The sequence below is a fragment of the Rhipicephalus sanguineus genome, chromosome 10 (assembly GCF_013339695.2).
Source record: "Rhipicephalus sanguineus isolate Rsan-2018 chromosome 10, BIME_Rsan_1.4, whole genome shotgun sequence".
NCBI classification, from domain to species: Eukaryota; Metazoa; Arthropoda; class Arachnida; order Ixodida; family Ixodidae; genus Rhipicephalus; species Rhipicephalus sanguineus.
In genome coordinates, this window is record NC_051185.1 from 70,620,603 (window position 1) to 70,634,377 (window position 13,775).

Sequence of the window (13,775 nt, forward strand, 5' to 3'; positions counted from 1 at the left end):
TGCTGTTCGATAAGAGCTCGACTGGTATAGTCAACAGTCAAATCGTACTCGCATAAGTCACAATTTAGTTCGTGATAGCTTGTTTATTTTTATTTATTTTTATTTTTATTTATTTTTATTTCTGTTTTGTTTTTCTTTTAGGTGACAATTAACGCGTTTGAATCTCTTCTGCGGCACGGCAACCTCCATCTCGTGTAAGATCACTAACACATTAAAATTTATAAAAAAATTTTGTCGTTCGGATTCGGTAAAAAATAACTCTTGGAGCCCACATTAAGTCTCGAAGCTACGTCGCGGTTTCCGACCGCTGGACAACTTCGAGTTTGTTGGCGTCGAGGAAGATTTTTATTGCATTCGATCATTATACCAACACGTGACCCCCGCAGCTTTGGATTCGAACCCGCAGCATCTCGCTGCAGTAGCACAGTGTCATGTTTAAGTCCACTTATGCAGATATGGCAGTAGCTGAACCGATGGTTTCCAGGTTCCTCGATGCGAATTAACGTCTGTTCATAATCGTTATCCTATATTATGTCCACCCCAGGCCGAGGACCTCTTCCTATGATCAACAATTAACACTATGCTGCGCGAGCCTATTCTATCTACGCCTGCGAACTTCTAACTTTCGAGGTCCGTTAAATACGTCTATTAGCCTCACGTAGTACCAGTAAGAAGGAACATTGGGAGAGTTGTTATAGCTTCATAGTGGCTATTGCGAGACAGACACAGATGAAACGTAAAGAAGCCGGCGCAACACGGCGCTTTTGCGTCCTTGTGGCGTCTGTTGCTTTACCTTAAGTGTGTTCCGTCGCGCTGTAGCCACTATGATGACCCCTTATAGTGTGTAACCTTGAGGATGTAACCTTGAGGATGTAACCTTGAGGGTGTAAGCTTGAGGATGTAACCTTGAGGAGTATCTTCCTGAAGCCAGCTTAGACGTAACTATCACGCGGTAAAGGCGGCATAAAGTGGCGTCGCTTACTTTGAAACATGGGAATAGAGCTGTTTGGAAGGTTGACGGGCCATGATCTTCTCCGGACTGGTCACCTTGGCATCGAACACCAGGCTCTGCACAAGCTCCTTGTCACCTGCGAAGAATCGCGTAAGAGTTATGACCACTGGAGCATGGCTGATGCTCGAAGATGCAATCAAACGAGCAACGACAAGCGGACTATTTAAGGAGACAAAAAATTGCGACAGTAGATCAGTTTACATCAAAGTATTCGTCCGATATTTTACTCTGCGTTTAAAGAGAAGCTTGTTCAACAAATACACATAAACTCTACGTGCACTGATGTCTTGAATGTTTGTCGTAACTTGCATTTGAATGTCTTATACAAAAGCTAGACGCAAAACTAACAATGAAAACTGCAAGAGCACGGTATACAGCGAATATACTATTCGAAACGTCGTTTACAGAAACGTCATACATGACCAACTCGAAAAAAAGGGGAAGGGAAGGGGAGGGGCGGGGCGGGGCTGCGGGGTGGAAGCAATCATTTTCCTATGTTGTTGTTCAGACGGCGGCACTGTTGGAAGCAAGGCACAAGGAGTGTTTCAATGCCTTGCATTTAGCTTAATTTTTACTAATAAGTAAAACCTAGACCTAAAAATTTTAGTCTGTTGAGGTCCCGACACGAAAACGGAGTCTTGGTAATTGTATGTGTATTAATATTTTCTTTTTTTGCTTTTCTAGATTGAAAAGTGTCGTCACACGATAAGAGGGTATTTTATGCTGTTACACGAGGAAGTTTAGAAGTAATATTTCATACCGTGCTTTCGTGTAATCGAGGGCTCTCTAGAGGTAAGCATGACGCAAGTAATTTGATAAAACTTCAGCGACTGCGAGTACCCCACTATACTGTCATTAGTAAAACACCGGCACGCTCAAAACAAGATTAGTACGAACAGGAGAGCCAGCAAAGCTAGCTTTTGATTATCACACCAATATTTCCTGCATTATAAATTTTTTCGTCGTTCACTCGATGATTATCAGACTCTTAGCATTACATAAAAAAAAACTAAACTTTCTAAAAAGAAAAAGAAAGGAAATTTAGATGTGCGGAAATACATTTAAAATTTATGACGCCACATCGTATTCAATGCATCGATGCTGCATTCTGGGCAGAATATTAACGAATGATAAGTTTTCTCAGCCAGTAAATTGAACTAAGGTGTCTTCGTTGATGTTAACAAGCGGGGCTCATATGCATCAACCGATAAGAAGTTGAATTGAATTCTGAGGTTCTACGTGCTAAAACCACAATATCATTACGAGGAACGCTGTAGCAGAGGAATCCATTTTACTTTTGATTAGTTTGGCCACCTGGGGTTCTACCTGGATTTCTGGCGTATAAAAAGTGATAAGAGTATCGTTTTCCTTGTCTGCAGAAGTGAAAATAGTCTCGAACTAATCCCGCTTTAGTATGCACTGGTAAGCGGTGCTCCGGCGCTTTCAGCGTTCGCATTCGCGAACGTATACGATACGTGCTTGCGAAGGGGAGCACAGAAGCGGTTCAGAGGAAAGTAAAGAGAACAGCAAAGACGCCATTTTTGTCCTGTGTAATTTCTTCTGAACCGCTTCTGCGCACTCCTTCGTAAGATGCTGACCCAACTGGCCTCACAACTTACTATTTCGATACGTACTTCAGTATACTTGAAATGCGAGCGCGTAACTTAAACAGGGACTTCGGAAGACAAGGACCTCAAGTATCATGAACCACCAATTCGCCCAATCAGCTATTTTAACGTACTTCACAGCAGGCGCATACTTACAGACCATGGTGTTGTAGAACTGCCTCTTAGAGTCCGGCTTCCACTTGTAGCGTTCCGATGTTTCGGAGGGTTCTTTCATGACGCGTTCGAGAAAATCTTTGATTATCGTCTCGGGCGTGTCGTACGTACTGTGGATGTCGACACAGTACTCCCTGCGAGCGGAGACATCGTTGCGATTAAGGCAGGAGGGAGAGGTCGCATCGACGACACTTTTGAAATTGTGTTGTAGGAATCGTGAATTCCGAAGGAGAGTCAAAAGGAAAACAAAGATACCAGTCGGGATGAACCCTCCAGTTTTCGCCTTCGAAGTACTTCCTCCCTGCAAAGAGAGAAAGCGAAATGTTACCGTTGTACTCGTATGAACGGGAAATACGAAAGTAGCTTGACCAAGGGAAAGAAAAAAAAACGAACAAAAATCGTGATAAACAAAGCAGCGCAATTTTTTCTTATATTCTGGAAGGATGTTCGTGAACTGTTATTCTCACTAGCCCTCTCGAACCGAATATGGACAGTGAGCTAAAATAATGAGTAGAACCTCATTGTCTACTCGATTCTCGGTGGAGCATGACGCCAACAGACATCATAAGGAATTCTGAAGAAAATTTGAGGTATTTTTAGATACGCTGCTGGATAGTTCCACATTATATTTCACGAAGAGAAACACAAGTTAAAGAGAATTAATCTTGTCAACGGCGGTATTCCTAACATTACTACAGTTAGACAAATAGAGTAGATTTGTTCGCGACAACGGATCACACTGCCTTGTTGTGGAAGCATGGAACTTTTACAAGTGAGACGTTTGGCTCCTTACTGCAGCTTTTTAGGCGAAGTATTTTGTCCAGCGAGTGGTGACGTTTAGTGGTACCGGCTAAACCAACAATCATTTGACTTACCGAAGCTTAAGTTCGTGGAGCGTAGGAATCTACACCACTGTTTCCTTTGGCCGCCTTGTTAATTTCATTGTAACAGTGTTAGCAATAACGGACACGCTTTCCGAAGCCACATGTAATTCTACGGTATGCTTAGCCTACGCAAGCTTTAAATGACATACTTGGACGAAGTAGTTGTCGGCGCGCCTTCGCACGACTTTCGTATAGCTCGTGCAGATGCTCCGCTAGTGTAGCTAGGGCCAACGATTTTCTCTCGGTGTTCTCTATTCGGTACTGACATAACGAACGATCCAGTACTTATCGATATGACATGTATAACGAAGCAAGTTGCTTATTGGGGAACATACTCTGTTGCACACATGGCTCCATGTGATAACTAAGCCCAAGTCGTATGTTGTGACAATACACAGTGCCGCGTACCTAGTGAGATGAGTTGTACGAGTGACAAGATAGTAAAAGCCAGCAGCAAGCACACGCAAAGGGGCGGGAAGAGGCAAAGAACGCTTCGTTTACAAAAAAAGAAAAAAGAAAAGTAACGTGCATACCTACGCGGAAAGAGGCAAATGCAGATTCGCTTTTAAAAAGACGTACTTTTGATTTCCCCAAAGCTTTCCTTGAAGTACAAGTCCATGGACCCCGTGCGATATAATACAGCGGGCTTATATGCGACATTGCTCAGCATTTCCGGTAGTTAGCGCTTGCGCTGCGTTGCGTGTGCTGCTCTCTGCACTCATGTGAGCCTATGTTAACGCTTATGCTAACGCTTATGTGTCACGCTTATGTTAACAACACGGGAACTCACAGTCCTCTTCCCTTGATTGAACCTGCACCTCGCCCAGGATCTCGGTGGAGCCGTATGGCTGTGGCACAGCTATTCCGAACCTGAAACGAACAGAAAAGAAAAACCAGACCCAGGCTTTTATTTTCTGATGCAGAGATTTTGAAGAATTCTCGTAAAAATATACATCGTCTAAAGATGAACTGGCCCCCACATCCAGCATACATTTTAAGGGCAACACTCATTAAAAGGTAACCGCAAAACATACCCTCCCGCACACAAGTCACTACCCAGGGAGCTCGAGAGACCATTCCTCGTGCTGTAGGTCAACATATTCCCACATCCAACAAGAAATTCCCTCATATCCCCTACACAGTTCTCTCTGCAATGCCGCTTCCGTGGAGAACCCGTTTTTTTTTATTAAATGTGTTTAAGGAGAGGTTGGTGCCTATACATGGCTCCGGCTACTCCTCTTCCCTTACTCATTAATTTGAGTGTTCTCGGCATATAGTAGGAGAGTGCAGAAGTTCCCAATTAAAACCACCCAACCCTAACCACACCAACGACCTTTTGGGAGAGAGCCTTGGCGAGCTCCAACCTCGGCGATCAGCGGAGGCTCAGGCTTGTCGGGAGGGCCCAGGACGCCGCCCGAGTTCGAGGCATGCTAGACTAACGACGCCTCTCCTGAGCTCTCTTCTAAAATAAAGACGTTTATTCTCTCTATCCTTATGACAACCATTGCAGTGCTCGCCGAGTTTTAGATAGGTGGCTATCGGCACACTTGTTACCAGCTGGTTTAGGCCAATTTTTCATCGACTGAACGCTTCTCAAGCACGGTGCAGCAGGTTACAGTAGCATTAGTCTGAACGAGGCTCCCACAAAGGGCTTGCAGAATATGCCACCATACTCTCCGTCTTCTGCAAAACCACTTTAAAGGGACACACACACACACACACCACCGATTTTTCTATTATCAGTAAATTACGCTATAGCGATACCAAAATCTTCACTATTGCGGCGAGAAGTCGCTCAGTAAGCGAGAAAACGCCTAAAAAGAGAATGCAGGTGGCGACGCCACCTTCAAGTTACTGCACCAATTCGTCGTGACGTCATGTATTATGACGGAGTGTGTACTATGCTTGAACGACAAAGTGGCAACCACGTTGAAATGAGTTTGGTGAATGGACGGTACGATCATTTTACCTAGCGCCATACTGACATGCGCATCCACACACTTTATTAGAGCGCATGCAAGATGGGAAGGCGAAATGCTCGCGTATATTGCGTAGGCATACGTACAGGCATTTGAGACTGTGCTAATCACAACGGAATAAGCTGCCCTGCGAGGACGTGCATGGCGTCCGCACACCTGCGAATACGTTGTGGCTGACACACGACGCAAGGAGCCATCCACACTACGGGGTTTCTTCCGCTCGCCGCTAGGTGCCGACTCTGTTCGATCTCGAGGCCAATAGAGCCTACATAGTTCGTAATTGGCAAAATATCGAGAACAGTGTCCCCTGTGGGGGCCAGAGGCTTAACGCACCAAGTTTCAGGAAATTTTGTTGAGCCAATGGGGCGATTATCAAAAAAATTCACAGCATATCCACGGGTGAATGATGAAGAGCTTGGGCGAAGCTCCTGAAGCAATCATGGTTACACCGTGAAATCTTCAGTGGTTTCGCCCAGCAGTAATCAAAGCGATAGCCCAGTACATCATCAAAGACGTGACAAACACTGTATATAATTATACAAGAAATTTTATTAATCGTAAGTGGTAGCTAGACGTGGCTTCCGTTCCCCCTTCATTATAACGGCTTTATGGTCAGTGAAGTAATGGATCGGTGATGGATCATAGTGGGATGTTCGCAAAGACGAAGTAGTGGGCAGTTTGCAAAGGATCGGTGATGGGAGATACTGTTCGGGAGATACTGCCGGTTACGCCTGACGCCTGACGCGTGACAAGGTTAGACTAAGAGGAGCTTCGCCCCTAAAAAAAGAACACCTTGAAAATCTGCGACGTCACGCTGTCATTCGGATGCATAGATTTCGGCGCGAAATTTGAAGATATGAAACTCCGATTTTCATTTTTGTCTTCCAGTGTTAACTTATAATGATAATAATATCAGGAGTGTTACGTGCCAAAACAACTATATGATTATGAGGCACACCGTGGCAGGGGGCTCCGGAAATATCGACCTTCAGGGTCTCTTTAACGTGAACTGACATAGCACAGTAGAAGGGCCTCAAGCATTTGGCCCCCATCGAAATGCGACCACTGTGACCGGAATCGAGCCCGCGACCTGCGGGTCAGCAGCTGAGCACCGTAACCACTGTACCCCCGAGGCAGACTACGATTAACTTACGATGCTGAAATTAACGTCAACAGATTTTTCAAAGACTAATTTATCAGCTTGTTTAACGTTAGTGTCTCTCTAAACGACGTAAGTTTGGGCACGCTGGTATACTATTTCAACCTTCTTTTTTTGTAATTCTGGAAAAAATATGGGACGATTCATACTATATACTGTATTATGGGAGGGCTGTAGGCTGTGCCTTGAGCTTACGTGCATGAAGGAACACTGCTGTGCTCAGAAAAAGTTACGGGGGATGATCAGAACTTTCTAAGATCGTGAAGGCAAATTTGGACCTTCTATTGATCTTCCGTTTAACTTTCTGTTGAACTTTCTGCCGATCTGCTGTTGCGGCAGCGCCCCCTCAAGCTCCACCAATTCTGCATTCCCTGAACGCCTGCGTCGCATTCGGGCCGCGAGTTGGTCTCGTCGGCTCACAGCCGCAGCCTCATCCATAGCCGCTTCCTCCCAACGGCGGTTACGACGAGCGGCATTTTGAGCTATTCTAGCCTACTCTTGCGCCGTGGCGTACCTTCTCGTTATTCCCCGCCCTCGTCTACGGCCTGGGCACGTGCTTCTTGCGTTTTTAAGTGCGGAGCGCTTTAAAGGACCGGGCTGTAGTGTCATGTCATCTCCTGTCATGTCGTATCGCTTGGCGTCGCGCAGGCTAAACCATGTATAGCATAGCCATGTATATTAAGGTATAGTAAGAATGCAGGAAAGGAAAGTGAGCGTGAGGAGAGAAATGAGGAGGGGAAAGGGTAAAGCATACCATAGTCATCTGTAGTATAATACAGCAAAGAGTGGGAGAGGGATGTGAGGGTGCAGAGGAGTGAGGGGAGGGTGAGCAGGAGGGAAAGGAGGATGGGAGATGGTAGGGCATCGCATAGCCGTGTATGGTATAGCATAGCCGTGCATAGTACAGTATAGCAAAGGGAAGTGAGTGTAAGGAGTAGATGTGATGGTGAGGAGGAGTGAAAAGAGGAGAGGGAGATGGCGCCACTTCATGACAAATGACGATTTCCTCTCCCGCCATGGACGCCGAGCGGGCGAATGACTGCTCCGCACTTCCCACAGCTTTCACGTTGAGTGGAACTGCACACATTTTAGATGCGTAGCAGCTCTTTGACTAGCCTGTGTAACGCTGTCCGTCCGTGCGCACAAACGCGAGGCAACACGCTTCCCTCGGCGCAGGTGTTGGAGCGGCGCCAAGTAGGTCATGCCGCAGTTGGGCGTTGACGTCACGCACCACTCGCACGCTTCCCTCGCAGGTGCGTGCGTACGTCACTCTTTCCCTCACCCGCCGGAGCGCCGCAGCTGCCGGCTGAAACGCCCGCTCGCCTCCCGTGTCCGCGTTTCAAACAAACGTTTACACCAGTAAACGCTACACCGAGTTTCGCTTCAAACGAATCTTCCAGCGCTCACCACAGCACCCGCGTTAGCGCCGTTCAACCCGTGACGTCACCCGTGCGCAACGCTGCTGCTTCGCATCCCATCAGCGTTCCCTTCGGGGAGATGGTCCAATTTTTTTTTCCCTTGCGCGGGCGCCGCGAAGACGAAGTGGACGCACAGCTCGCGTACTCACTGATGTTTTCCGCACCTTACAACGCGACCTTGAAATGTTAAGAGCTAAGGCTTTCGCCTTAAAACTCACAATGTCCCTTATCCATGCCTAAGACGACTCGAAGGCGATAGCGTTCGGTGTGGATATTTTACCGCGCACTTTATATCGACGTCCAACCTTCACATATTTACTATCAGTAATTGTTTTAAAAATTTCGCAGCTTGCACTTATGCATAGTAAAATAAGGCGCAATATATACAAGAACGAACTTGATTCGTGCAGAAAGTCTAGCAGCGAACGAAGATATCGTCCACTGATACTACCATCAAAGTCGGGTGATCGGCCAGGCCTGAGACCTGTTGCACGAAGGTGGCGAAGACGGCTTAACTGCACACATGGGTAAGTCCACAGCAAGTGTGTCGCAGTCACATTGCGAATTTCGTCGTCACAGAATGGGCCCGATTCACCATATTCGGCCGCTGTACTCTTCCGGCAGGAGAGTGGTCACAGACGGTTTAAGCGCAACCCCGACACGAAGCGGGTTCTGTCACTGATGTGACTATTATCATCGTATAATTAACATTCGCTAATTTACCGTCCCAAATTAGCTCACTACTCACTCATTCTGCTTTGGTTACAATCATATAAATGCACAATCATTCCCTCACTTGCTTTTGTATGGCTTTTTTTCCCTAGAAGTCAGTAAGCCGAGACCAATGAACGCTACTTTATTGCGATAGCCCGACACGAACCCCGACACGAACCCCGACACGAACCCCGACACGAAGCGGGTTCTGTCACTGATGTGACTATTATCATCGTATAATTAACATTCGCTAATTTACCGTCCCAAATTAGCTCACTACTCACTCATTCTGCTTTGGTTACAATCATATAAATGCACAATCATTCCCTCACTTGCTTTTGTATGGCTTTTTTTCCCTAGAAGTCAGTAAGCCGAGACCAATGAACGCTACTTTATTGCGATAGCTATTCTATGGACACTCTCAGCGGGTTTGTGCCGTCGCCATTCCCGTCGCCGTCATGTCCCGGATATGTATATGTATGCATATATAAATAAAAGCCAGAAACAAAAATAAATCAGGAGAACAAAATTTCCCAGAAGCGCCACCGGGATTCGAACATGCGACCCCTCGCTTCGCAGCACAACACGTCAGACAACTAGCCCACGCGCCATCCGTTCTTCGGAATACTAACGGCGAGCTATTATATGCACCATTTACCGCTGGCGGTACAGACCTTGGAGGTGCTTCAGCGTGCGCAGTATCACCAACGAGATTTCCCGAAGGGCGCGCTGTTAGCAACGCTCCTAGATTTTGCTTGAGTGTGAAAACTGCCCTTGAGACGCGTACTAATAAGTGGCCATTTGCTGTACCCACTCGCGATGTGGAACGCCGGGTAAACCTGGTAAACCATGCGTCGAACGCCACCGCACGGCAGGAGACGCAGAGGGGTAACTCGCGCCGCATTTCTCAAGAAAGAAAGAAATATCTAAGAGCGTTGGGTTGTAGGGCACTGCTCAAACACGACGAAGTAACAACTGTGACAGTTGTTTGTTGGCGCTCGTTCTGTGTGTAACTGCGCGTTCTTTTCGAGCGTTGTTCATCCGTGTTTGAGCAGCGCGCTGCAAATGTCGAGCTGTGACCGTTCTTAGTACGCGCTCGTCCTGTGTGCGTTCTTTTCCTGCGTCCTTTGCGCTTGAACGGTGCGCTGCAAGTATTGAGCTGCTTGCCATTCTTCGTGTGACATTCTGATTTGTTGCTAACGCGTTCACTGCTTCGCCCTTGCGGCGAAACTGTTACTTTTTTTCGAAGCAAAGCTTATATTCGCTGACGTTTGAATCTGGTGTTCCAAAAGACCTCCCTCACCCAAAAAGAGGCGCTGCGTGAGATATGGACGCCATCTGGCAATACGTCGGGAAACATGAGTGCTGTGTTGCGGGCTGGTAGTCCCGGCGCAGCAGCAGGCGAAGAACGGCGGTAACCAACGCGACCGGCGGGGACGCCAGCCAGCAAGAACACGCGGTTTGGCGCGAAGCGCTGAAGCAGAAGAAACGTCCGCACTCAACGAGTACTCTCCAAACACTCTTTTATTTACACGTCGCTTGGGGAAAACAGGAATGCCAGAGCGGCGCCCCATGGCATTCGTACACAACAATGAGCTCGTGCAGCGGGCACGGAGGAAGGCAAGTTTCAGCGCAGTCGCATTTTCAGCGCAGCTTAAGAAACTAGGGTCTTTAGAATTACGTATGTATGCATTTTCTATTAAAGGAACACACCACCTAATACTTACCTAGTGATGTTGCGCCTCAGATATGCGTAATGTTTGCTTTTTGATCGACAATGTACACAAGTATGAACCTAGTCAGCCGTTCAAGATGGCTGGCCCTTGGGCAAGTGGTTGAACTTTGGCCGAGTGGCTGAATCGAGGGACGTGCCGACAAACAGAAAGACAGAAAGACAGACCAAAATTTCTGCGTTTAAGTATCCGAAGAAAGACTATCGTCTTTAAAGCCCTCGTCACTCACAGCTACAGAAATAATAAATGAAACTAAAAAAACTTGGACCATCTCCCCGAAGGGAACCCTGATGGGATGCGAAGCATCAGCGGTGCGCACGGCGTTGACCCGGTTGAAACGGGCGTCGACGCGGGTGCTGGAAGAACGGTTTGAAGCGAAACTCGGTGTAGCGTTTACTCGAGTAAACGTTTGTTTGAAACGCAAAGACACGGGAGGCGGGCTGGGTTTCGTGTAGGTTTCATTAAAGCGTTTGGCAAGACTTCGTAGTCGTTGTTTCTTCAGAGTCGAGACACGGGCGCTGGACCGGAGCAGGCGCGCGTTTAGCCTTGACTACCACGGGTGAAACGAGAGAGAAGTGACACGTTCAGAGGTGTTGCGAGCGGGCGGAGCAGCCGGCAGCTGCCGGCGCTACGGCGAGCATGCTGCGGGTGAGAGAGAGAGTGACGTCAGCGCGCACCTGCGAGGGAAGCGTGCGAGGGGAGCGTGACGTCAACGCAAAGCTGTGGCGTGACCTACATGGCAACGCTCCAACACCTACGACGAGGGGAACGCGTTGCGGCGCATTCGTACGGACGCACATAACGTACGGCGTTACACACGTGAGTCAAAGAGCTGCTTTGCATCTAATAAATTTTCTTCCGAGTGCTCGAGTTTGAACTTGAGTGCCCCCCCCCCCCCGTCCTAAAGCGAGTGCGTTGACCACTAGGCCACGCGCCCATGCTTGCCCAATGTGAACTGAACTGAAGCATACGACTGCATTCTACAGACGATGCAAACAAAACTGCGGAGGGGCGAAGCATGTAGGGAAGGGTGTTTCAGCTCCACTAACGTGAAATCTGTGGAGAGGCGAAGCATGCAGTGTGCGCCAGTGTTTCCCATAGCAAAATGACTGCTAATGGGGAATGACAGACAGAAGAAAGATTAGACACAGATACCCGCAGTACACTTTTAGTTAATGTGCACGCTGCGAATCTTTATTGTTCAACTACGCACAAAAGAAATTTCCCACCGGCACTACATTGCAGGTCAAGATCCAGTGCCTATATATAAGGGGTGGCCGATGAATGGTTCTGCAGCGCGAGCAGTCGGCTTTTTCAGTCAAGAAACTCGCTAGCAGACGCTGCCAGCGTCGGCGTTCTCTCTCGCTCTCGGGCGAGGGCGCGTTCTCGTTCCTTGAGAGCTGGTAGATAAGCGTGCATCGCAGAGAGAGCGTTTCCATAGTCAACGCGCGCCGTTCGCTCTCTCCCGCCACACGGCGAGCGCTGAGGCGGTGGTGCCCTCTCTTGCGCTCAAGCAAATGGAGCAGACGACGATGCACACGCGACGGCAGGCTGGCCCAATTCTCTAACTCTGCTGATCATCCGAACGCATGAGCAGGCTGCCCAACGCAGCTCGGGGTCCGAGCGTTCTGGGTCCCCAATTCTCAAGTTCTGGGTCCCCAATTCTCAAACTCTCTAATATAACTGAACGCTTACGCTAGGAGGATTGCGCAAGAAGTTTTCGCTGCGAATGTGCTGCGCCTGCGCGCAGCACAGTCACAGCGAAAACTGAAAGAGCGCCCGTTCGAAACTCTCTTGCGGAAACGAATACAAGTACACATACGAGGTATCCACTAGGCCACAAATCATAATTTTTGTAAATTAGGGAAGCACCCACTATGTCATTATTCGTCTTTCTGCGGATAAGCGAGGTACCAGCTACACATCTGTAAGGCATTACGTGCAGCACTTTGTTGATGCTACATGTGGCTGATGATGATGAAGAATCATGGTTGGGCACTTTGTAGTTGGTGAGAAGCTTTAAACCGCACACTCGTTGCGCAATTAACATTGTGTGAGGCCTGGTTGCTCTTCTGTCACGCTATATTACAGATGTTAACGCGATTCCTTGCGCGGCATTACGCCAATATAGGGTCTTTTTGCAAAGGAGTTTCAAGCACCAGTGTGGCTTTGTGGTAGAACACTCGGCTTCCACGCAGAGGGGCCGGGTTCGAATCCCATCCGACCCTCATTTAATTTTTCCTTATTTCGAGCGATTGTGGTTACGGACACCGGCGGCGGACAACCACCGCAGTGCCGTTGTGATCTGATAACAGCTTTCGCTGTAAAAGCAGTAGCTAAGGCACGCCTGCGCCAAGATTCACTAGACCCCATTTCCTCGATTGGGGAAGAGCTCCCGATTTTTTTAGTCACGCGAACGCCGCAATGACGACGTTAGTGCGAAGCTCGCACGGCTCTAAAGACGCTCGAGAGGTGTTTGCGTACGGCATGCCACGTTTTGAAGGCCAGCGCCTGATGACATACTTAAGTCTTTCGCCCAAATAACAGGCGAACGACTCAGAGTACTATGTACTGTTCTACTGTGGGAGAGTTATACGCAGCTGCCCCAAGAAATGTGTTTAGAAAAAGTGTGACATTTAGAACAAATTATTACCGATTTGGGGTACTATTTATAAGCACCCCAATATAGGACAGCTGTCACGCGTTGAAATGCCCGACCATTGCGATTTAGGACGATAGGGCACGCGTTATCAGCCTTCATTGTTTATCACGCTGCACTTTAGTTATGCCCTGCCTTAGAAGGATGAAGCCCATTAGGTAGCGACACTTTGGCCGACCTCTCGACTTCTGTCTCATTAAAATTTGCCTCACCCTCTCGCAAACCACCGCGCTTTTATTCAATCGTTTCTTTTTTACTTTTTTTACAGCATAGTTGTCGCTGTTACTTCGTATATTCTTTTGCTGCTAATACACGTAAATTTTGCACATTTCTGCGCTCGCGGAACTGCTATTAGCATTGCACTCCACGCAAAAAAAAAAAATAACAACCCTGCGGAAAGAAAGTACTCGTGACCTTCGACTAACAGTAAATGGCA

At 47.7% G+C, this 13,775-nt stretch overlaps 1 protein-coding gene across 2 annotated transcripts in view; it reads right to left on the reverse strand.

Moving 5' to 3' along the window:
• The window catches only part of LOC119372104 (voltage-dependent calcium channel subunit alpha-2/delta-3), a 205,891-nt gene that overhangs the window by 26,828 nt on the left and 165,288 nt on the right, over positions 1-13,775 (reverse strand). For both annotated transcript variants that reach the window (XM_037642567.2, XM_037642566.2), the window contains exons 23-26: positions 4,468-4,547; positions 3,049-3,094; positions 2,776-2,927; positions 983-1,088 (exon numbers count right to left, since the gene is read on the reverse strand). In XM_037642567.2, the coding sequence (XP_037498495.1) occupies positions 983-1,088; positions 2,776-2,927; positions 3,049-3,094; positions 4,468-4,547 (384 nt within the window). The remainder of the gene's footprint in view (positions 1-982; positions 1,089-2,775; positions 2,928-3,048; positions 3,095-4,467; positions 4,548-13,775) is intronic.